Here is a 26,511-nt window from a genome sequence, read left to right on the forward strand (position 1 = left end):
TTGTTCCCTCTCCATGTTAGGGGCATGTTGTTCCCTCTCCATGTTAGGGGCATGTTGTTCCCTCTCCATGTTAGGGGCATGTTGTTCCCTCTCCATGTTAGGGGCATGTTGTTCCCCTCTCCATGTTAGGGGCATGTTGTTCCCTCTCCATGTTAGGGGCATGTTGTTCCCTCTCCATGTTAGGGGCATGTTGTTCCCTCTCCATGTTAGGGGCATGTTGTTCCCTCTCCATGTTAGGGGCATGCGGTACCCTGAACAAATCCACAAGGGCCGTGACGAGGATTCGAATTCGTACCCTGTGTTCACCTGGCAGGTGGCTCGCTGAGCCAGCCCCCAGCTGGTTGATACCTGGTTGATACCTGGTTGATGGGGTTCTGGGAGTTTTTCTACTCCCCAAGCCCGGCCCGAGGCCAGGCTTGACTTGTGAAACTTTGGTCCACCAGGTTGTTGCTTGGAGCGGCCCCCAGGCCCACATACCCACCACAGCCCGGTTCGCAGACTATGAATAAGTAAAGCAGACTCGCGTGGGTCAGTATAAAGCCTTATGCAAACACTGCAAAGATCACAACAGTCTAACTGTACAGCTGTCATATAGCCTGACACTTTATTTTCGACACATTCCGTTATGTTTACACGATGTGAAATCGCTGTAAAGTATAAATAAAGTGAGGTATACACAGCAGTCATCAGGTACAATAAGTGGTGATCCCCCGGCGTGTTACATCGAGTTCCTGAGTCCTTAAGCCGTTTTGGCCACGTCCCACAAAGCTCTTTAACGCTCCTTGATCCTCTTTAAGACAATCGAGCATCGGTCTTCTTAGCGGTGTAGACGCTCCCAGGCGTCTGGTTCCTGCGTCTATGACTAGAGAGAGACAATTGACGCGATTCCTTTTTTCATCTTCCAGACAATGTAAATCCTCTATCTAGAAATTATATATTTTTGTTTTCGTATGGGTATACAACCCGTTCTTGCACTTGCTTACAGTCAATATTGGCTTATTTAATAAGTGCATGTGTGACATACTAATTGATTGTGAATATTTTAGTTTACCTTGAAAAGCTTCATAGAAAACACTGACCTTACAACGTTCTTAGTATGTTAAGATAAGCATCTTATTGCTTCTTATTTACAATTATTACTTAACCTATCAACGGTATAGGTTAAGTTACCCCCGACGATAATCCCCGGCTCAGACACACCAATCCTCCTTATTAAAGATATATTCATCCCTTTAGCCACGGTTAATACGAAAGATTAAACGCAGGAAACGGAAAATAAAACTGATAGCGAGAAGAGCCCGGATTTCGGATATGAAAACAGGAGGTCGTTTCCCGTTTTCTCTCGTTCCCGCCCAGTGCGCCGCCGCTGAAAAATGTGAGGGCTTAGCGCGGGCTGATCCCACACAAGACAAGTGAGCATCGGTCTCCTCGCTCGCGCTTGTTTAGACTCCCTTTACTTTACCCTGGGCTTCCCCGGGGCCTGTTGATGTAGTATCGAATCCCGAAATAGAGCTTGGTACGGCGAGGAAAATACATTTTTATTTCTCTTGTATTTCATTATTTTCTCAACCCCAAAATACCGCGTATATCTAAGATTTTATACAACGTTTTGACAAATGTGACGAAATTTATCACAAAAATACAGGTTGTATGATTGATATATTTTGCAGATATTTCATAAATAATATACACAAACTAATGTGTATGTTGGGAGAGAGAGAGTATACTTTCTTGAATATGTTTTTAATTACTACTTAGATATTGGAGATTATAAATGAAGCGGATAGGCCTATGGCGAGGAGGCTGTAGTTGTGAGCTTCATAAAGGATTAATGACTTAGTATATTAGTATAATGACCAGATCATATACTATGTAACCTTGGAGTATAACTGGTTTGGTATTTCCTCCCTGTGTTTATATGCTATAAAACAATATACTGGTTGTGGGAATTTTGGTTCTCTCTCTCTCTCTCACCACTTTCTCTCTTTCTCTCTCACCACTCTCTCTCTTTCTCTCTCACCACTCTCTCTCTTTCTCTCTCACCACTTTCTCATCTCTCTCTCTCTCTCTCTCTCTCTCTCTCTCTCTCTCTCTCTCTCTCTCTCTCTCTCTCTCTCTCTCTCTCTCTCTCTCTCTCTCTCTCTCTCTCTCTCTCACCACTCTCTTATCTCTCTCTCACCACTCTCTCTCTCTCCTTCCTCCTCCACCACTCTCTCCTCCTAATGTGTCTTCTTCTTCCAGCATTCTCTTCCAGTCATCCAGTCTCTTCATTCTTCTCTTCTCCTTATGTCTCTTATTGTCTTTTCTTCGTGTCTCTTCTTTCATGCTTATGTCTTTTCTCTCCTCCCTGTCCTTCTTCTCTCCTCTTAAATTCCTCCCTCTCCTTTTATTTTCCCTCCCTCTCCTCTTCCACCCATTCCTCTCCGCTTTATACAGATTCCGTTAATTAGGGTCTGATCAAGGGGGTTACGATAGTATTTTGTCTTGATCCTGCTTGAGAGGACTGGAAACCCCCTTCTTCATGGTTCACGCAAGGATCCAACACCTCTCCTGGCTTACTGTCCCGCCGTTGTGCTTGCGGGGGTTGAGCTTTCGCTCTTTGGTCCCGCCTCTCAACTGTCAATCAACTGGTGTACAGGTTCCTGAGCCTACTGGGCTCTATCATATCTACACTTGAAACTGTGTATGGAGTCAGCCTTCACCACATCACTGCCTAATGCATTCCATATATTAACTACTCTGACACTGAAACAAATCTTTCTAACGTTTCTGTGGCGTTAATGTGCTAGGATGTGTTAAATGGTAAGAGTTCTTAAGATGTGCTAAGAATGTTAAGATGTGTTCAATTGTGAAATTTTGTAAATATAAGTGATAATTGATATTTTTAATAAATCTCTAAAATATCTATTCCTCTTGTTCTTCCCGCGTGTTCTCCGTGTGCTGACAGTGGTAGCCGACGAACGCACGTCCTCAGAGCGCTGCTGAACGCTGCTGAACGCTGCTGAACGCTACTGAACGTTCACCACTGGTGAGAAGCGCGTAATGTCCCTCTAATCCGGTGCAGAGAAGTTTAACCCATTCATCCTTATTTCCACCATTATAATTTGTCTGTAAAGAGTTTTTGTTTCCGCCTTTCATCTCTGTTTTGACCATTGTAATTGTCTCTTAAAGAGTTTGCTTTCCCCTTCAGCGAGTTCTCCTCCGAGAGCTGTGTTCCAACACTCTTAATTACACTGTTGCCGATTTTCCTCATCGGCGACCAGGAAAATAGATTTTCCATTTTCATTTTTAAAGTTTTCTAAAGACGTGAATGGGATACAGAAGGAGGGAGGGGGAAGGAGTTTACAAGGGTAAGGGGGAGGAGATGAGAGTGGTATCCGTCTTAAGATGTGAAGGGCGAAATTAAAAGCCAAAATCAAAGCCCGCTTGATCCCTAGAGACGAGAGCTGTCAATAGCGCTCCGAGCCCCTCGTCTGGCGGGGTTTTCGAAAAAAAAAAAAAATATTGTTCAGATGAATGGAACTTGTCGTAATTTCGAGATTGCTTCTACAGATTTCGATCTCAGACTCTCGCAATCTCTCTTTTTAGAACACAATAAACACGATTTTTTTTGTATTTTTGTTGTATTTTGTACTGTATGATAAGTTGAGAAGGGATTAATAGCCTTGGGTATAGTACAGTTGTTTACGTTCATTGGAGGGAGGTTTAATTTAGCGATTGGTTAATTTGGTAGGATGGTATTACGGTGACTGGAGGATGATTGGTATAAGTCGTTTTAGCGATTGAAACCGTGTGTGTGATTGGTGAAAGCTCTTATTCTGCGATCGGAGGGAACGGTGACTTTAATAGTGATTTGGAAGGTGTGTAGAGGACTCGTTATGTGACCTACGAGTGCTACTTTAAGATTACGGTCGACAGGTTAATTTAGCGACTGAAGGCTAACTGACAGAGAGATGATTGGCCGGATTAATTTAAACAACGCGAGGTGATTGGCTAGAAATTTACAACGTCTTTTGAATCCTCGCAATAATGCATAAACAAAATATTAACTTTAAATATATATATATATATATATATATATATATATATATATATATATATATATATATATATATATATATATATATATATTTTATATTTTGCGTTAAATATACTTTATGTAAAAACAGTTTATTAAGGACAATATAACTTGATTTATGAGAAATTAAATTTGGCGAAAGAGAAATGGAGTATTTAAATTAAATTTAGTGAACAGCAGAAACAATTTAATAAAAATATAATTAACTGTAACGGGAATAAAATGTTTAATTTGAGTTATAATTAAGTGATAGAATGTTGCAAGGGTTTGACTGACGAGTTAATCATCCATTTAGCCATCATTTAAGGAACAACATTCGCGATATTTTAACTGGTTGAGTAAGTGAATGGGTTTAATTCAGCGATAGAGTGGACGATTGACTTGGACTTTCAATTAGCAATCGGCGAGACACTGATTGGCAGAAATTTTAACTTGGCGCGAGGGAGAGAAAAGAGAAGAGAGAGACAGAGAGAGAGAGAGAGAGAGAGAGAGAGAGAGAGAGAGAGAGAGAGAGAGAGAGAGAGAGAGAGAGAGAGAGAGAGAGAGAGAGAGAGAGAGAGAGAGAGAGAGAGAGAGAGAGAGAGTGACCCAGCAATTGATGTGGGTCTTTAATTTAGCGATCGAGTGCAGATGTAATTGACAGAGGTTTTAATTTAGTGTTGAAGGGCCAGAGAGCTGAGCAAGACATAGAGGGAAAAGTTTGTGTGAAGAACGTGAGAGGAAATTGCTCCCGCAGCACGAGCTCGGGACAGGTGGACCTCAGCAGGAGGACGAGGAGTAGCAGGAGAGGAAGAGACGCACCACAGAAGGTAATCATAAGGAGGACCTCGTAGCGAGTGAGAGGAAGGCAGGAGGTGAAGGAAGAGGTGAAGAAGGAGGTCAAGAAGGTCAAGGAGGAAGTCAAGAAGGAGGTCAAGGATGTGGACAAGGAGGAAGTCAAGGAGGAGGTCAAGGAGGAGTTAATGAGCCTCTCTGAAGGAGTGACCGACCTCTCTGAAGGAGTGACCGACCTCTCTGGAAGAGTGACCTACCTCTCTGGAGGAGTGACCGACCTCTCTGAAGGAGTGACCGACCTCTCTGGAGGAGTGACCGACCTCTCTGAAGGAGTGACCGACCTCTCTGGAGGAGTGACCGACCTCTCTGAAGGCATGACCGACCTCTGTGAAGGAGTGACCGACCTCTCTGGAGGAGTGACCGACCTCTCTGAAGGCGTGACCGACCTCTGTGAAGGAGTGACCGGCCTCTCTGGAGGAGTGACCGACCTCTCTGGTGGAGTGACCGACCTCTCTGGAGGAGTGACCGATCTCTCTGGAGGAGTGACCGACCCCTCGGAAGGAGTGACCGACCTCTGTGAAGGAGTGACCGACCTCTCTGGAGGAGTGAAAGACCTCTCTGGAGGAGTGACCGATCTCTCTGGAGGAGTGACCGACCCCTCTGAAGGCGTGACCGACCTCTGTGAAGGAGTGACCGACCTCTCTGGAGGAGTGACCGACCTCTCTGAAGGCGTGACCGACCTCTCTGGAGGAGTGACCGACCTCTCTGAAGGAGTGACCGACCTCTCTGGAGGAGTGACCGACCTCTCTGAAGGAGTGACCGACCTCTCTGGAGGAGTGACCGACCTCTCTGAAGGAGTGACCGACCTCTCTGGAGGAGTGACCAACCTCTCTGAAGGAGTGACCGACCTCTCTGGAGGAGTGACCGACCTCTCTGAAGGCGTGACCGACCTCTTTGGCGGGTCGTGTTTCAGGACACACCTGCCAACCACGCCACACACACCTGCCAACCACGACACACACACCTGCCAACCACGACACACACACCTGCCAACCACGACACACACACCTGCCAACCACGACACACACACCTGCCAACCACGACACACACACCTGCCAACCACGACACTCACACCTGCCAACCACGACACACACACCTGCCAACCACGACACACACACCTCCCAACCACGACACACACCTGCCAACCACGACACACACACCTGCCAACCACGACACACACACCTGCCAACCACGGGACACACACCTGCCAACCACGGGACACACACACCTACCAACCACGGGACACACACACCTGCCAACCACGGGACACACACCTAACCAACCACGCCACACACACCTGCCAACCACGACATACACACCTGCCAACCACGCCACACACACCTAACCAACCACGCCACACACACCTAATCAACCACGCCACACACACCTAACCAACCACGCCACACACACCTGCCAACCACGACATACACACCTGCCAACCACGCCACACACACCTAACCAACCACGCCACACACACCTGCCAACCTATAGGGGACATATAACAGCCTGATATACAAACCTAATAAAGGAACCCTTACCGTACTTCATAAGAACATTTTCAATCAGAAACTAAAACAAAATATCATCCAGTATTTTTAAATAATTGACATGAATGTGTATGTGTCGTGTGTGTGTGTGTGTGTGTGTGTGTGTGTGTGTGTGTGTGTGTGTGTGTGTGTGTGTGTGTGTGTGTGTGTGTGTGTGTGTGTGTGTGTGTGTGGGTGGGTGGAGGCAGCGTGCACTATAGGAGCTTCGCTCAACTCTTCGTGGTGATTTGTAATGGTTTGGAGAGTGTTATAGGTGAGAATCCTATATTGAAAGTTCTGAGAGAAAATAGCAGGGATAAAGAATGGAAAGAATGAGAATGGAAGGGCAGGGCGGGAGAGAGAGAGGAGGGAATGGGCAGTTGGGAGGGAAAAGAGACTGTGAAGAAGGGAAAGAGAAAGGGAGGGAGGGAGAGAGAGAGAGAGAGAGAGAGAGAGAGAGAGAGAGAGAGAGAGAGAGAGAGAGAGAGAGAGAGAGAGAGAGAGAGAGAGAGAGAGAGAGAGAGAGAGAGAGAGAGAGAGAGAGAGAGAGAGAAAGAGAGAGAGAGAGAGAGACAGACAGACAGACAGACAGACAGACAGACAGACAGACAGACAGACAGACAGACAGACAGACAAAGCCAGACTCAAACAAAAACCCCGGGCATCGCCGGGTACTCCATGCAGTACAATATAGTAATGATCCGCTCCAATTAAACTTTATAGTAATAAACATGAACCATATTTAACATAAGACCATTAAAGCCAATAAAGCTGACATCACCCTCCCGGAGCCTGTGTTTCCCATCTTGGTATGTTATATTACGCCACATAACTCACGCTCCCGCCCTCTTGTTTATGTTCCAAGTTCCCCGGCAGGGCGAGAGATGGCGTTAGTTACGTAGTTACCCATACGGGCAATAGATGGCGCTACCAAGGATGAATTGCCGCGTTCGGATGCCCAAGAATTGATATTAAAAGTTGATTTGTTGGGCTCTGACTTGCTATAACTTGAGGTGAAAGAGGAGTTTATGCAGTTCTCAACGGTAATTGTCTTTAGTTTAGCGGAATATACTTGCAATTTATATATATTTCATAGAAAGATTTGAAACCTAAATGTAATTTTATGATGTGTTTATAATGGTGAAAATTATAAGTTGTATATTCTTACTGCAATATGGAAGGATTGTTTGTTTAATTCTCAGCTCAACAGATGGCGTTGGTGAAGGTTTGTGTCTATACCCACTAAATAGCATTAATTAATAACCAAAATACAAGCAACAATAACAAGGTAATAACCAGCAGAAAACATTGTATGTGATCACTACGATCACATACAAAGATAACATTAAAAATAATAACATTACACAAAGAAATAACAATAACGTGATATATTAAATGAACAAACCCAAAAGGGCCGTGATGAAGATTCGAACCTGTGTGCTTGATGTTCCTTGACGCGCTGTAGTCCACTGTACCACGACACAACTGTACCATGTCGTGGTACACTGGACTAGAGCGCGTTTGGGAACATTCAGCGTACAGGTTCGAATCCTCATCACGGCCATTGTGGATTTGTACAATAATATTAATATTATTTCTTAGTAATAATGTTCTATGTCTGGTCGAGATTGGAGGTCAGCGACTCATGGTTCGCCTCAGGCCAACTTTCCATGGTGACTTATGATGGGATGGGGAGTGTCATAGGACGCTCAGGGCATTAACCCTCATGCCACTCCTTAAGTACGACTGGCTCCTATTGCCACAACCAACGACTGACAAGAATACTGAAATGTGGGTTTTATTGTCCATAGAGTGTTTAAATACATTCAGCAGTTGCTCAAAGCTGTCACACTTGAAACAATTGCCTCCTCCATCGAGAATTTAAGATCTCACGAGCACTGTGTCTACACCGACGGCTCAGTCCAATCTTCTACTGGACGGACTGCAGCAGTATGTAGGTAGGTTTTATAGAGATGGAGTGCATCCTCATATACAAACACACAGTTGTTACCAGGATCAGGTTGGGTTACCGTTACCTGTGGCAGGTGGCTACAGGTGACGGGTCTCCCAATCCTGAGCACTCCAGTTGCGAACCCTGTGAGCAGAAACTACGGCATGATCTCCTACACTACATCACACAATGGCCAGTAATTAGACCTTTCAGACCAGTTGGCATGAGGTACCTGGAGCTTTGCAATTACTTGGAAATTGCAAGAACTCTCGTGTTCTTGAAGATATCCCCATATTGCACCCAAAATTTGTCGGTGCAGGCTACTGAACATATGGCCCTGTATGACTAACTATCCTGCGAGATGGGGACTTTTAGTACCACTACTACCTTATTCACTCTTGTGTTGATGATATCCTCATAATGCACCCAGAGTCTGTCAGGGCAGACTACTGATCACATGCCTCTGTATGACTAACCATCCTGTGTGATGGGGATTTTAGCATCACGTAGCTAACTTTTGTGACACACTGTACTTCCCTTCATATAGTCTAGGGCAGCTGCACAAATACAGATGTACCTAAATGTGTTAATAGCCAAAAAAAAATCCTGACATATACACAACGTCACCAAAGGTGCCTTACAAGTGCCTCACAGTAACCATATTTAAAAAAAAAGTTGTGTTTACATTTTTGTTTGCTTGAAGTAAACATTGAGCGTTCTGAGAGAGAGAGTAGGAGGGATAAGGGATGAGAATGAAAGGGGGGGGGGAGAGGGGCAAAATGGGCAGGAGGGAGAGTGAGAGACAGAATAGGAGGAAGGGAAAGATAAAGTAAGGGAGAGAGAAACGGAGGGAGAGAGAGAGAGAGAGAGAGAGAGAGAGAGAGAGAGAGAGAGAGAGAGAGAGAGAGAGAGAGAGAGAGAGAGAGAGAGAGAGAGAGAGAGAGAGAGAGAGAGAGAGAGAGAGAGAAAAAAAAATGGTAGGAAAGGAGAATAAGAGACACACCCGGGTGTCCCAACTGGTAATAATACCAAAAATAATTGTCTTACACACTTGAGACTGTCTCCAGTTGGAGTCCTCAGCAGTACCGACGTACACATGTCTTCACGTCTGTGTACTGACACATTATAATGACACATTAACACATTACAAACGTAATAACTCAATTATATCCATCTGGCTCCTCAAACATTTTGTATTCCGGTACTAATGTGGTTTGTAATTTACGTGTTTCGTAAGGCGGTATAGGCCTGCCTCTGTTCCATGGGGACGAAGGTTCCTCTGTTCCAGAGAATGGTATCTCTGTTCCATAAGACTATATGGCGGCCGTTGACGTTTTTATTTCCTCAACAGCCCATATATATATATACGCGTTATTACTCTGGGCGGCCAGACAAGTCGGGTAATTTGTCGACGGATTATGTGATGCAGTTTCTCGACGGTGGGTGCCAGAGGCCTCTTTCCTGCTAGATTCTTCACCCCAGCCCTCCCTGGAGTGTGTGTGTGTGTGTGTGTTGTGTGTGTGTGTGTGTGTGTGTGTGTGTGTGTGTGTGTGTGTGTGTGTGTGTGTGTGTGTGTGTGTGTGTGCGTGTGTGGGTACTCGTGTATGAGGGCATACAATGAACCATCAAGAACCAGTAGATATCATACACAATAACACCAGGACGGTTCCCGGAGCCTATTGACGAATCCTTGGTACAAATTTGTAGAAGCCACAATTGTTGTCGCTTAGAAACAAGATCCATCAAGCATTCATTCATTGCTGTACGATGCAAAGCTTCCGTAAGAGGAACCTTTACATCTTTCAACAATCATATGGCTTTTCAACAATCCTTTATGAAGCAGTTTACGAGCTCGTAAGTTCAAGTTCAAGTTCAAGTATGTTTATTGAGATAAGCAATAAATACATCTCAAAGGGATAGAGTAGCTTAGGCTATTTCTAGCCCTTACCTACGAGCTTGTAAACTCTGTAAACAAAACCCAAGGTTATTAGTATTGTAAACAACCTCGTAGAGCTTCGGCGTTCATAACCTGTTTGAATTAAATGTAAACAAAGCCGCCATAGTCAAAGAAAGATGTACAGATTTCGTCAGTGAATGCTTCATGAATCCTGAAAGAAGAAATTAACGAAATTTTATTTACCATAATATTGAGAATAACAAATTAACAATACAAATAGGAGCCAGCAAGACCAATTAACCTGGGAAGTTAATGGGGGTCCTGGATAATGTATATATATACAGGTCCTGGATAATAAACAAGGTCCTGGATAGTAAACAAGGACCTGGATACTAAACAAGGTCCTGGATACTAAACAAGGTCCTGGATAGTAAACAAGGTCCTGGATACTAAACAAGGTCCTGGATACTAAACAAGGTCCTGGATAGTAAACAAGGTCCTGGATACTAAACAAGGTCCTGGATAATAAACAGGTTTTGGAAACCTTGTCACTTATTAACCACAATTTCTCCTACACAAACATGCAAGTGTTGTGGTTGCTGGGATAATTCCTATTTTTCATGGTAACTAATCATTCCCCTGTTGTTCCCTTCTACATCATTATCTTGTCAGTCTCCCTCCCTCCTTGTTATCTCCTTCCTCTCTTAAACCTCTGTTTCTCCTCTCTTTCTTAGAGTCACCCTCAGGCGTCTCTTCCACTTACCGATTATCTTAATGTCTTCTATTCTCTTTATTATTGCTAGACTTTTTTTTCAGTCACAAATTCCTGATTTTTCCACCCATAATGCTCTGTCTCTCTTTCTTCTCCTATCCTTTCTCTTCCTCCTACTTTCTCTTCTCAACCTTATCTATCTATCTTTCTTCCTTATTCTTTGCCTGTACATCTTCTCTGCTTCTATTATTTGTCCCCTCCTTCTTGTCTCCCTTATTTCCTTCTACCCTCTCTTTCATTTCTCTCTTGCTTATCTCTCCTCTCCCTTTGTCCTCCCCCATTACCCCTTTCTCTCCTATCTCCCTCTTCTTCCCATTTATCAGTACTCCTGTACTATCACGTATTACATAGAGCCGTGGGATGTTTTTGTTACTGCTACTGTTGCTTGGTCTATCTGTCTGTCTCTGTCTCTCTCTTCGGATCTGTCTGTCTGGCTGTGGCTTCTGTAGTTGCGTGTCTATCTTTACTTGTCTGTCTGTCTGTTTGTCTGTCTGTCTGTCTGTCTGTCTGTCTGTCTGTCTGTCTGTCTGTCTGTCTGTCTGTCTGTCTGTCTGTCTGTCTGTCTGTCTGTCTATCTGTCTGTCTCTTCTGTACCTCTGTGTCTTTCTCTGTCTATCTCTATCTGCCGTCTTGTATTTAACATATATCTTCTCCTGTGCTTTTTTTATATAGAAGTTTCACACCTATTTCATCCCATCCTTGTCTTCCTTCTTCCTCTTCTTTCCTTCTCTCTCTCTCTCTCTCTCTCTCTCTCTCTCTCTCTCTCTCTCTCCCTCTCTCTCCCCCACCTTCTTCCCCCCTCTCTCTCCTCTCACTCCCTATTCTGCCTCTCCCTCCGTGTTTATCAGAGTTTGCTTGCTCCCTGCTGCTATAATTACGATTCCTCACGACAGCCTCCGTGACTCATTGCCACGGCCGCCAACCATGCCTACCGTGACTCCCAACCACGACTACCAACCACAACTACCACAACTACCAAACAACAACAACAACCTTGGCGGCTAAGTAATAATAATATCTGTTAGATAAAAATATGAATTTAGTGTCAAACAGTGAAGCAAATCACAGACACCGACAGGAATAGCTTATATATATATACGAAAAAAACATATTTGAAGAATTAGAGAAAGCTGAACACACACACACACATATATATATATATATATATATATATATATATATATATATATATATATATATATATATATATATATATATATATATATATATGAAAATATAGTCACAGGAGGAGAGGAGATTGCAGGAGATTGCTGTCTCCTATGCGAGACAGTTCGTACCTACAATTAAGCCCTCGCGTTCATATCGTATTCGTCCTGCCTACGTTTAAAACAACCCAACCACCCCGAGTCTCTCACGTTACCCGCAGTCTTTCACAGTAATCAACCACCTTATTTCCACAACCAGCAATTACCGAATTATTGTCTGAATCTGTACTTATCCAATTTATATCAGTTGGTTTTATCTTGTGCTGGTGTAAGTAGCCAATTAATTAGTATATCCCTTGTTATACCTCTTCATTGATTAGTATACCGCTGTTATATGACTCTCCTTATACTTAGAACTTACAGAGAAGGAAAAGGGTGGATTTCTTAGCCTCTCTTCGCATGTTCAAAGTAGAGAAAGAGAGAGAGAGAGAGAGAGAGAGAGAGAGAGAGAGAGAGAGAGAGAGAGAGAGAGAGAGAGAGAGAGAGAGAGAGAGAGAGAGAGAGAGAACGGTTGAGTTCGTGATGATTGACAGATTAATTCAGTCAATCATCTCTGTGCTCACTCCCTGGAGGGCTGTGTTGGTTGTGTGGTGTGGAGACAAGCACTCACCTACCAGGTGATGTGTGTGTGTGTGTACTCACCTAATTGTACTCACCTAATTGTGCTTGCGGGGGTTGAGCTCTGGCTCTTTGGTCCCGCCTCTCAACCGTCAATCAACTGGTGTACAGATTCCTGAGCCTATTGGGCTCTATCATATCTACATTTGAAACTGTGAATGGAGTCAGCCTCCACCACATCACTTCCTAATGCATTCCATTTGCTAACTACTCTGACACTGAAAAAGTTCTTTCTAACGTCTCTGTGGCTCATTTGGGTACTCAGCTTCCACCTGTGTCCCCTTGTTCGCGTCCCACCAGTGTTGAAAAGTTCATCCTTGTTTACCCGGTCGATTCCCCTGAGGATTTTGTAGGTTGTGATCATGTCCCCCCTTACTCTTCTGTCTTCCAGTGTCGTGAGGTGCATTTCCCGCAGCCTTTCCTCATAACTCATGCCTCTTAGTTCTGGGACTAGTCTAGTAGCATACCTTTGGACTTTTTCCAGCTTCGTCTTGTGCTTGACAAGGTACGGGCTCCATGCTGGGGCCGCATACTCCAGGATTGGTCTTACATATGTGGTGTACAAGACTCTGAATGATTCCTTACACAGGTTCCTGAACGCCGTTCTGATGTTAGCCAGCCTCGCATATGCCGCAGACGTTATTCTCTTTATGTGGGCTTCAGGAGACAGGTTTGGTGTGATATCAACTCCTAGATCTTTCTCTCTGTCTGTTTCATTAAGTACTTCATCTCCTATTCTGTATCCTGTGCCTGGCCTCCTGTTTCCACTGCCTAGTTTCATTACTAGGTGTGTGTGTGTGTGTGTGTGTGTGTGTGTGTGTGTGTGTGTGTGTGTGTGTGTGTGTGTGTGTGTGTGTGTGTGTGGAGGCTAGTATGGGGTGAGGTCAAGTGCGAGGAATAATATCAACATTTTGTTGCTCTTGCTTGAAGATATTGGTTCTCGGTGTTTCTCTGACCCTGTTTTGTAACTTGTTTTTACGTTGATTAGTTTGTTTACAGTCTTTACTAATTATCATCATTCCCACGTAATTTTAACTTTCAGATTTCACTATTTTAGTGTAGTTTGGGAGCTGTGTTATCAGTTCTCTCTCTCTCTCTCTCTCTCTCTCTCTCTCTCTCTCTCTCTCTCTCTCTCTCTCTCTCTCTCTCTCTCTCTCTCTCTCTCTCTCTCTCTCTCTCACTTTCTTTCTCTATCTTATCTATCGCTCTCATATTTTCTCTATTATTTCTCTATGCCTCTGTATATCCGGCCTGTTTATCTTATCTATATTTATAAACACCTTCCCGGGGATCTTGATCTAAAACTTCATACGCGTATGACTCAAGTATCAATACACACTTAACTAAGTGTATACACACACACATGACAGCGTGAACACACACACACACACACACACACATACACACGCGCACACACACACACACACACACACACACACACACACACACACACACACACACACACACACACACACACACACACACACACACACACATACACACACAAGATACGTTCAGGACGTGTTTGGCATGAAATATGCTGGGAGTGGGTGTAAATTGGGGCGGACGAGCCGGACCTTCCACAGCGCGAGCCGGACCGTCCACAGAGAGAGCCGGACCTTCCTCCTCCAAGTCTTGCAGAAACAGCCGGCCACGGACTCGGGGTCACGCGCTCATTCAATTTACCCTTACGAGGCCTGCATGAGGCGCCGGTGGCAACTGGCAATTCCCCCTCAACCACTCCCATTCACATTCCAGGTGTCTCCTGTCCCCTCCCTCTCTCCCTTCCCCTCTCTCTCTCTCTCTCTCTCTCTCTCTCTCTCTCTCTCTCTCTCTCTCTCTCTCTCTCTCTCTCTCTCTCTCTCTCTCTCTCTCTCTCTCTCTCTCCCCTCTCTCTCTCTCTCTCCCTGCATCCTTCCCCTCTCTATCCTTACCCCCATCTCCCCCAATCCCCTCAGCCACGTAGGCTAATGGCATTGTTAAGTCCTGCATTGCCTTTCACCTGACGTACGATAGCTTAAGCGCTGAGGTACGATAATTCGGCCACTGAAGGGCGATGACTTCCTGTTTATGTGTGATAACTTTCGTCTTGGTTTAAAATAAAAAAAACTTTAATGCTTCAAGAGGAGTAAATTTTCCTTTCTTATTTACGATAATTAAACCAGTTTTATTTCTTAGTTAAACCGCTTATATGCGCTACCTTATGTTTCTGTGTACAATAATTTTCATTTATGTACGATAGCCGGATCTCTTGAGAGAAAATTGAAACCTTGTTCGCTATAACTTAATTAAACACGATTGCTTGATTCAGAGATATATGTATAGTACTTTAAGCCCTTATATACAATGACTTCATGTTAGCATTGCGACTACCGTAGCGCCTAGGTTACGATAACTTAGCATTGAGACGATAGCCTTAGTGCACGACAAAGTTGATGAGGCAAGATAGACAAACTTTGTTGTAAGATAACTTAATTTTTTGTTGTTGTGTGATATCGACGTTAATTAATAATTTTGCGTGTCAAGTGTATGGGAACTTCACGATAGCTCTGCCATCGTGCGTATGTCAGCTTACAGTTATCAGTGCGATAACCGAGACACTGAAGACAACGACAAGATGTAATACTGTGCACGACGACCACCACCAGACACCCACCTCACAAGAACGGCTCCTGCTTCTGTTTGACCACCCACGCCTCAACGACCACCCCAGGGAGGTACGATAATTCCCGCTTTTGTGCGACTAATCCCAATCCCTCCTACCCCCACCCCCTCTCTCCATAAGGAATCATCCGGGTAATCACATTCGTGCCCACAGACGATTTTCACGGCGATTTTTCCGGAGGGATTTGCGAGCGTACAGGCCAATGGGCGGGGTCTCCCGGAGCGATAAATTAGACGGGTCGAAGAACAGTGTTGACATATTCGGCCGCTCTCGACCACATTCTGGCGCGCTTTTCAAGACGGCATTCTGGCGCGCTTTTCAAAAACGCATTCTGGCGGGGTTTTTAAGAACGCATTCTGGCGCGCTTTTCAAGACGGCATTCTGGCGCGCTTTTCAAGACCGCATTCTGGCGCGCTTTTCAAGAACGCATTCTGGCGGGCTTTTCAAGAACGCATTCTGGCGCGCTTTTCAAGAACGCATTCTGGCGCGCTTTTCAAGACGGCATTCTGGCGCGCTTTTCAAAAACGCATTCTGGCGCGCTTTTCAAGAACGCATTCTGGCGCGCTTTTCAAGAACGCATTCTGGCGCGCTTTTCAAGAACGCATTCTGGCGCGCTTTTCAAGACCGCATTCTGGCGCGCTTTTTAAGAACGCATTCTGGCGCGCTTTTCAAGAACGCATTCTGGCGCGCTTTTCAAGAACGCATTCTGGCGCGCTTTTCAAGAACGCATTCTGGCGCGCTTTTCAAGACGGCATTCTGGCGCGCTTTTCAAGAACGCATTCTGGCGCGCTTTTCAAGAACGCATTCTGGCGCGCTTTTCAAAAACGCATTCTGGCGCGCTTTTCAAGACCGTTGAACTGGCAACTAACCGTTTGTCGGAATTTCTTTTTGCCTCATGATATTAATGGAATTTAATGTTGGTTTTTGCGGAGACTTTTTTTTTGTGTGTGTGGCTTATCGAACCCTTTTTTATAAAAGAGATGAGGGATTTATGTAATTAATTTGGAGCTGTGTTCTTTTGTCTTTTCTTGAGATTGGGAATTTAATTCATTTTATGGCATGGGAATTTTGGTCTTTAGTGGCTTTATGAAGATATAATTTTGTTTGGAAGTAGCTTTAATGAGATGTGTTCATGTGCTCAAGCACAATTCTTGGTAAAATGTTTTCTGGGGTCGAGCTTTAGTTCCCGGGCCGCGGCTTCATATCCATTAGTCGCAATTACTTGACCTTCCAGTCTGTGGATGGACGCGGTCCTCCACACCCGCCCTCCCCCCCGAGGCCACACTGTACTCACACTGATGGTATTCTCTCTTATGTGCCATTACTCATTTGTGTGTGTACTTTGATTCTGTGTGCGAATGTGTATTCTCCTAGTTGTACTCACCTAGTTGTGCTTGCGGGAGTTGAGCTTTGGCTCTTTGGTCCCGCCTCTCAACCGTCAATCAACTGGTGTACAGATTCCTGAGCCTACTGGGCTCTATCATATCTACATTTGAAACTGTGTATGGAGTCAGCCTCCACCACATCACTGCCTAATGCATTTCATTAACTACTCTGACACTGAAAAAGTTCTTTCTAATGTCTCTGTGCTTCATTTGGGTACTAATTTTCCCCTTGTGTCCCCTTGTTCGTGATCCACCCGTGCTGAAGAGTTTGTCTTTGTTCACCCTGTCAATTCCCCTGAAGAATTTTGTAGGTGGTTATCATGTCTCCCCTTACTCTTCTGTTTTCCAGGGACGTGAGGTTCAGCTCCTTTAGTCTTTCCTCGTAGCTCATTCCTCTCAGTTCCGGGACGATTCTAGTGGCATACCGCGGAATCTTCTCTAACTTTGTCTTGTGTTTAACTAGATATGGACTCCAAGCTGGAGCTGCATATTTCAGGACTAGGCTGACTTAGGTGGTATACAGGGTCCTGAACGATTCCTTACACAAGTTTCTAAAGGCAATTCTTATGTTGGCCAACCTAGCATATGCCGCTGATGATATTTTATTGTGTGCCTCTGGGGACAGGTTCAGTGTGATATCAACCCCCAGATCTTTCTCTCTATTTGACTCTTGTAGGATTTCACCTCCCAGATGGTACCTTGTGTTCAGCCTTCTGCTCCTATCCTCTAATTTCATAACTTTACACTTTCCTGAGTTAAACTTTAGAATCCCTTTTCTAGATCACTCCTCCAATTTGTCCAGTTCATCCTGTAGTCTCTGTCTATCTTCAACTGTCTTGATTCTTCTCATAATTTTTGCATAATCAGTAAACATTGAGAGGAATGAGTCTATACCCTCCGGAAGATCGTTTACATATATTAGACCCAGGATGGGTCCAAGTACAGAGCCCTGTGGGACTCCGCTGGTGACATCTCGCCACTCTGATGTCTCCCCCCTCACAGTTACTCGTTATTTCCTGTTGCTCAGATACTCCCTTATCCACTAGAGCACCTTTCCTTTTACTCCTGCCTCTTGCTCCAACTTTTGTATCAGCCTTTTATGGGGTACTGTGTCAGGGTCTTTCTGACAGTCCAGGAAAATGCAGTCTGCCCATCCTCTCTCTTTCTTGCCTAATGCTTGTTGCTTGGTCATAGAATTCTATTAAACCTGTGAGACACGACTTGCCATCCCTGAACCCATGCTGGTGACGTGTTACAAAAGTCCCGTCTCTCCAGATGTGCTGCCAGGCATTTTCTCACGATCTTCTCCATCACCTTGCATGGTGTACAAGTTAAGGGAACAGAGGGGTATGTATGTGTGTGTGTGTGTGTGTGTGTGTGTGTGTGTGTGTGTGTGTGTGTGTGTGTGTGTGTGTGTGTGTATTTACTAGTTGTGTTGTGTTGTGTTTTTTGAGGGGGTTGAGCTTTGCTCTTTCGGCCCGCCTCTCAACTGTCAATCAACTGTTTACTAACTACTTTTTTTTCCACACCACACACACACACCCCAGGAAGCAGCCCGTGACAGCTGACTAACTCCCAGGTACCTATTTACTGCTAGGTAACAGGGGCACTTAGGGTGAAAGAAACTTTTGCCCATTTGTTTCTGCCTCGTGCGGGAATCGAACCCGCGCCACAGAATTACGAGTCCTGCGCGCTATCCACCAGGCTACGAGGCCCCCTCCCTCGCGCGTGTGTGTGTGTGTGTGGTTTATATGTGTGTTTGTTTATTCATATGCATATATACATATAAGTATAAATACATATAATATATATGTGTGAATGCACTCAACCCACCAACACCATAAGTATACACACAGTACTCATCTATATTTGCTCACTCACGTGTGCGGGGTCAGGCAACAGCTCCTGGGCCCCGCCTCTCTGACACCAATTGCAATATCTCTCACCTCTCTTGCACCTTACCCCCCCACCTTTGGTAACTCCGCGTGGAGTCAGCCTCCACTGCCTCCTCTTCCAGACCCATTCCACAAGTACCCTTCACTCCTACAGTGAAGGGGTTTTTAGCACCAATAACCCCCCCCCACTCTCTCCTTTCCCATCTCAGTCTTCATCGTCTTTCATTTCATCTATTCTCCATTCCTTTTTCCCCTCTATTCCATCGTCCAGTTGGGCTAACCCCATCTATTGCTCCTAGATAGGTTACCCCTCTATTCCATTTCTCTCCCATTTCCCCTCCCTTGTCTCCCTTTGCCACTATGTTACCGTCCCGCTCCCTCCTTTCCCCTACGTCAAAATCCCCCCCCTACCTTCTCCCCCCCCCTTTTCCATCCCCTCCCTTTCCATCCCTCCCCCTCTCCCTCCTGCCATAATTACAAGATGGCGAACACGGAGGAAACAGCAGATGGGAAGTGAAGCCAAGATTGTTCTTGTTGTCCTTGTCACTGCTGCCTTTGTTGTTGTTGTTGTTGTTGTTGTTGTTGTTGTTGCTGTGTTTGTTGCTTGCTGTGTTGCAGTTTTCGCTCTGGTATCAGTGGGGAGGAAGACAGACAAAAATATTTGAGACGAACACATGCAAACAGACAGACAGACAGACAGACAGACAGACAGACAGACAGACAGACAGACAGGAAAAACCTTCAGACATACTGAGACACGGACATAAAGTAAGACATCTATATATACACACACACACATGGGGAGCCGGTCGGCCGAGCGGACAGCACGCTGGACTTGTGATTCTGTGGTCCCGGGTTCAATCCCGGGCGCCGGCGAGAAACAATGGGCAGAGTTTCTTTCACCCTATGCTCCTGTTACCTAGCAGTAAAATAGGTACCTGGGTGTTAGTCAGCTGTCACGGGCTGCTTCCTGGGGGTGGAGGCCTGGTCGAGGACCGAGCCGCGGGGACACTAAAGCCCCGAAATCATCTCAAGATAACCTCAAGATAACACACACACACACACACACACACACACACACACACACACACACACACACACACACACACACACACACACGAAAAAAAATTTAGACATATATATACAGTAACACTCATACACACATATAGACATATTCATACTCAAACATACACACACATAGACAGTCATACACACAACATACACACAGGTAGACCTAGACAGACACACACACACACACACATACACACACACACACACACACACATACACAGAGACGGGCTCGTATATTCACACAAATTGTTCAGTATTCCTTCTTCAGTATTATTCAGTAACAATTGTTCTCTCAGCAGTATGACGCTTACCTTAACAGGAACCATCTTCCCCTCCCACCACGTACTTGCCGCCGACAAACAGCGTGTGTGCTGGTTCGCGTGTGAATCCGCTCGTTAGCGGAGAGAAATTTGTTTGAGAACGTGAGTAAATCAGGGAGGAGACGTTCAGGCATGATCACACACACACACAAACACACACGCATACACACCACCAAGGTCCTCCTCTCCCACTCCCCCTCCTCCTCGCATGCGCATGCGGGAGGGGGGAGGGGGTTAAGGGGTGATACAGACATGCACACACACACACACACACACACACACACACACACACACACACACACACACACACATATCATTATCATCATCCCCATCCCCTCTCACATGGTTGGCGTACACACACAAACACATGTGACCAAAGAGACACATCCCCCAACACACGGGTCCCCCTCCTCCGCGACCCACACCTGCGATCCACACCTGCGCCGAGGGTTGGGGGTTGGGGGGGATAACACCCCTCACGTTACTAGTGTGAGCCTAGAGTGGATGTATGGGTGTCCCTCACTCTCTTTAACACATACACTATGACATGTCAAAAGCTATAACAAATTATATGTGTTGTAATAAAAGAGAGAGAGAGAGAGAGTGAGAGAGAGAGAGAGAGAGAGAGAGAGAGAGAGAGAGAGAGAGAGAGAAAGAGAGAGAGAGAGAGGGAGAGGAAAGGACATATTAAGAGACATACACGCCTTTCACCACACTTCAGATATTCATTCACAGAACAGTTAACAGTAAAAAAAAAAAAGCTCTGTCCTCACAATATTCCCAATGCAAATAACCTTTCCAAAATTCCCGCGCTGAAATGTCAGCAAAAATTTATATATTCCCCCGACACCAATACGCTTTTAAATAAGCGCTTCCTTCGACACAACCAAATTTAATCATAAAAACAAACAAACACAAAACATCAACTCTCTCTCCCAAAATAAAAACACAGTAATTGAAATTGCAACGTTTCATGGCGTAGCGATTCACAGGTAAGGCGTAGCTAGCGCCCTTTAATTAGAAAACCATGAACCATTATGCATATCGTTAGTGTTAATTTTAACGACCCAGAAAGCAGAGAAAATCTGTTGTTTAGATATGTTGAACCCTCGCGCGCTGCCAGTGAGTAGCCCTGCCAGGTGCATGAGTCATATCTATCTATCTATCTATCTATCTATCTATCTATCTATCTATCTATCTATCTATCTATCTATCTATCTATCTATCTATCTATCTACCTATCTATCTATCTATCTATACAGCTGTAAGTATATATATATATATATATATATATATATATATATATATATATATATATATATATATATATATATATATATATATATATATATATATATATGTCGTACCTAGTAGCCAGAATGCACTTCTCAGCCTACTATGCAAGGCCCGATTTGCCTAATAAGCCAAGTTTTCATGAATTAATTGTTTTTCGACTACCTAACCAACCTAACCTAACCTAACCTACCTTTTTGGGCTACCTAACCAACCTAACCTAACCTAACCTACCTTTTTGGGCTACCTAACCAAACCTAACCTATAAAGATAGGTTAGGTTAGGTTAGGTAGGGTTGGTTAGGTTCGGTCATATATCTACGTTAATTTTAACTCCAATAAAAAAAAATTGACCTCATACATAATGAAATGGGTAGCTTTATCATTTGATAAGAAAAAAAATAGAGAAAATATATTAATTCAGGAAAACTTGGCTTATTAGGCAAATCGGGCCTTGCATAGTAGGCTGAGAAGTGCGTTCTGGCTATTAGGTACGACATATATATATATATATATATATATATATATATATATATATATATATATATATATATATATATATGCGAACAAGCCTGAATGGTCCCCAGGACTATATGCGAATGAATGAGTCATATATATATATATATATATATATATATATATATATATATATATATATATATATATATATATATATATATATATATATATATATATATTTTTTTTTTTGTGAGAGTACCACCTCTGGTGCCAATGTGGGGACCCATAGCCTCGGAGAAGAAAATAAAAAGTATTCAGAGGAGACCTTGTGGTTTCTCACTGAACACTAATATTATCTTCTCCTACCGCCCCCATTCTTTTGTATGTACACATATATATTTGCTTTATTTGAACTTTGTTACAAAAAAGGAGTTACATATGGGTTACAAAGATGGTTATCATAGGTTGTCGAGTTCCTCCAGCTCCTCAGATGGCGGGCAGGAACCCTGGATGCAGTGCGCATTTCCCCTCTGTATCGCCGCACTGAGGCGCTGGAAAAGAAAGCTTGCAGCTCTTGGGTCCCTTGTTGTTTCAATGAGCCTAGAACCCAGTTCCTTCAAAAAACTGGTAGCACTCTTACCCCAGGCGCCGACTGTCTCAGAAGCAATGGGGACAAAATTGTAGTGGTGATCCAGTTCACTATACTTACGGGATTTGGCTGCTTCCCTGTGGGTGGCAGCGCCACCTGGTTGTGCAACGCTGAGGTTAATGTAGGTGTTAGCCAGGGTTGATACGCACGTGTAGTCCCATACCAACTGCTTGCAATTCTTCCAGGGGTTCACTGTGATACCATCCGGGCGACCAATAAGAGCATCAGAGTTACGGGGCGTTAGGTAACGGGGCTCTCTTTCAGCTGGGCATCCAGCTGTGGTGAGGCTCCTCTTGATGATGTCGTTAACTTCATTGTGCCTCGAGTGCCATCCCCCTGTGCTTTGGCAGAGTAGGCCATGGTGGCCGTACCTGTCAGCCACCACCTCGCCGCAAATACACCTATATCTGGTGTGGATTGGGGCAGCAAGGCGGAGGGCCACAGCAATTCGGAGGGCGTGTGGTGTGAGACGCGTGCCAGTTGATGACACTGGGGTTGCTAACAGGAAATCCCCTGCATGTGGTGCTGCTACTGCTGTGAGGCGAGCAATGTCGTGTTGTGTTGTTGCAGCACCCAGGCACTCTGCAGCAACTTGGTCTACAATGAGGCCATCCCAGCTGGATTGCTTGTGGGCTTTTGGGGATGGTGGTTGAGGTGATTGGCCTGCACGAGAGACCCACTCTGTGGCACAGCGTGTAAAATTAGGATCATGTACACCTGCCAGCTGATGTAAGTGGGCAGGTAGAATTTCCTTCACAAGGTCGTCGGATGCTGATAAGGAGGACAGGAAGGCTGGAAGAGCGATTTGCGTTGCTGTTCGAACTCCGAGGCCCCCCAGTCTTATATATATATAAGTCTTAAGTCCAGTCTTATCTATATATATATATATATATATATATATATATATATATATATATATATATATATATATATATATATATATATATATATATATATATATATATATATATATTAGTATATTTTGGTAGCAGTCTTTCCTGTAGACATATATTATTAAATATGACCGAAAAAGTAAGATTAATAATTCTAACACGAATTTTCTCAATCTTTCGTACATTTCTTTTCACTGTTGGTGGTAATTCAAAAATCAATTCTCCAAAAATATATTAAAATAAATTAAAATAAAAATGAATTTTGGAGAATTGGTTTTTGAATTACCACCAACAGTGAAAAGAAATGTACGAAAGATTGAGAAAATTCGTGTTAGAATTATTAATCTTACTTTTTCGGTCATATTTAATAATATATATATATATATATATATATATATATATATATATATATATATATATATATATATATATATATATATACATACATATATATATATATATATATATATATATATATATATATATATATATATATACATACATATATATATATATATATATATATATATATATATATATATATATATACATATATATATATATATATATATATATATATATATATATATATATATATATATATATATATATATATATATATATATATATATGTCGTACCTAGTAGCCAGAACGCACTTCTCAGCCTACTATGCAAGGCCCGATTTGCCTAATAAGCTAAGTTTTCAAGAATTTATTGTTTTTCGACTACCTAACCTACCTAACCTAACCTAACCTAACTTTTTCGGTTACCTAACCTAACCTAACCTATAAAGATAGGTTAGGTTAGGTTAGGTAGGGTTGGTTAGGTTCAGTCATATATCTACGTTAATTTTAACTCCAATAAAAAAAAATTGACCTCATACATAATGAAATGGGTAGCTTTATCATTTCATAAGAAAAAAAATAGAGAAAATATATTAATTCAGGAAACTTGGCTTATTAGACAAATCGGGCCTTGCATAGTAGGCTGAGAAGTGCGTTCTGGCTACTAGGTACGACATATATATATATATATATATATATATATATATATATATATATATATATATATATATATATATATATATATATATATATATATATATATATATATAAGGACCTGACAAGACTCCAATGAATTGTGTGTTCACTTATATGAGAGTGTACTACTTAAATGATTGACTACTTACAATCTCTTAATGGAATTGAATAGCTTGATATTTCTTAAAGTAGCTAACTTAGAGCATCCACGACCGTCCTATGGCCGTTCCCCACACCAGACCATTCCCCCTGCAAAGCTGTCTGAAGCTAACCCCCCCCCCCCTGCGTCTCGCATACAACCTTGGAGAGACAGACAGATAGAAATACAAACTAGGCATTCTTTCGTACGGTACAGATACGGTAGACAGGAGCACGCTACCGTCAATTAACACCGCTAAACTCACGTCACCAGTCAAGTAATCGTGGCAGGGAACTATCAATTGTGTTAGCGACGAGCCAGGGAGGACACGATGATATTGGCAGCGTTGTTCAGACGCTGTCAAAAAGTGCCGTAATTCGTGCCTATTTACGGCGGAATCATCATTTCGAGCATTCACTAATGCAAGGGAACACGGCGCTGAAATGTCACTCCTGTTCATTACCGTTTCGAATGACAGGCGAAGATATATAGGATATATATATATATATATATATATATATATATATATATATATATATATATATATATATATATATATATATAAATATATATATACATATATAAAGATAGCGAATGAGAGAGAGAGTGAAATAGAGCAATAAGACAGAGAGACGATATAGAGAGAACATATGAGAGAGAGGAAATGAGACAGAGAGAACGAGTGAGAGATAGCAAATAAGAGAGAGACAGAAGGAAACAGACTATAGTGTGTCATCATCTGCATACTTTAATGAATAGGAGCCAATCTCCTCTGTAATACATCGCTTACAAGTATTAAGATCAGGAGTGGGCCTCAGTCACCATACTTGAGGAACTCCACAAGTTTTGACTCTGATATCTCTCCTCTCACTTGAGTCCTTTGTTTGTTTCCTGAGAAGTACATCCTCACATATCTTATGACTCCTCCAGATACACCAGGCAGCTTCTCTACCTAGTATAGGGACTCTTTCCTGTTGGACACTGTCAAATGCTCTCCGACAGTCGAGGAATATGCTGTCTGGGCCAGCCCTATCTCTTTTGCTAGATTTCTCTCATCATACCGAAGAACTCTTTTTTTTTAAAGTTTATCAAGAAGAATTTTTCCTTTTAAAACAAATGCTGGTGTTTGGAGGCAACATTTTGTTACGTGTTCCACTAGTCTGATTCTAATTATTATTTGTAGTCAAACTTGGAATACTTTTTAATGACTCTGGTTCAGTGGTTCTTGTCTTCCTTCTTGTATATTAACACTATATTGGTTCTTTTTAACCACGTTATGTACGTTCTTTCTTTTCAGAGAAGCGTCGAAAGTGGATTACACAGTGCTTCCACTGCCTCCTTCTTCTTTCACGGTTTTGTCTTCTACAAACATCCAGCTTCTTCTGTTGCTTCATCATTCATGTCGTGGGTAATATTCTCGGTGTTCATCTCGTTCTCTTAGATTTATCTAGTTCCCCCCACGTCTTTTTTGTCTATATATGTGTGTCTGACTCTCTCTCTCTCTCTCTCTCTCTCTCTCTCTCTCTCTCTCTCTCTCTCTCTCTCTCTCTCTCTCTCTCTCTCTCTCTCTCTCTCTCTCTCTCTCTCTCTCTCTCTCCCTCTCTCTCTCTCTCTCTCTCTCTCTCTCTCTCTCTCTCTCTCTCTCTCTCTCTCTCTCTCTCTCTCTCTCTCTCCCTCTAACATAATATTAAACAAAGGAAGATGGGTTTAGTTACCGGCTACGTAAGCCATAAGGTAGAAGCAAGACTTCCTAAGATCGAAGTCTTACTTGGGGAGAGGAAGGAGAATGTTGGTGTGTGG

The 26,511-nt window shown here is 43.3% G+C and overlaps 1 protein-coding gene across 1 annotated transcript in view; it reads left to right on the forward strand.

Annotated features, from left to right (window-relative positions):
• LOC138363023 (uncharacterized) overlaps window positions 1-26,152 on the forward strand; it is a 32,281-nt gene extending 6,129 nt beyond the window's left edge. Inside the window, exons 2-4 of the mRNA XM_069321788.1 lie at window positions 4,912-5,813; window positions 8,250-8,388; window positions 26,009-26,152. Coding sequence (XP_069177889.1) covers window positions 4,912-5,813; window positions 8,250-8,388; window positions 26,009-26,152 — 1,185 coding nt within the window. The remainder of the gene's footprint in view (window positions 1-4,911; window positions 5,814-8,249; window positions 8,389-26,008) is intronic.
• The last annotated feature ends 359 nt before the right edge of the window (window positions 26,153-26,511 follow it).

This window comes from Procambarus clarkii, chromosome 1, assembly GCF_040958095.1.
Source record: "Procambarus clarkii isolate CNS0578487 chromosome 1, FALCON_Pclarkii_2.0, whole genome shotgun sequence".
NCBI classification, from domain to species: Eukaryota; Metazoa; Arthropoda; class Malacostraca; order Decapoda; family Cambaridae; genus Procambarus; species Procambarus clarkii.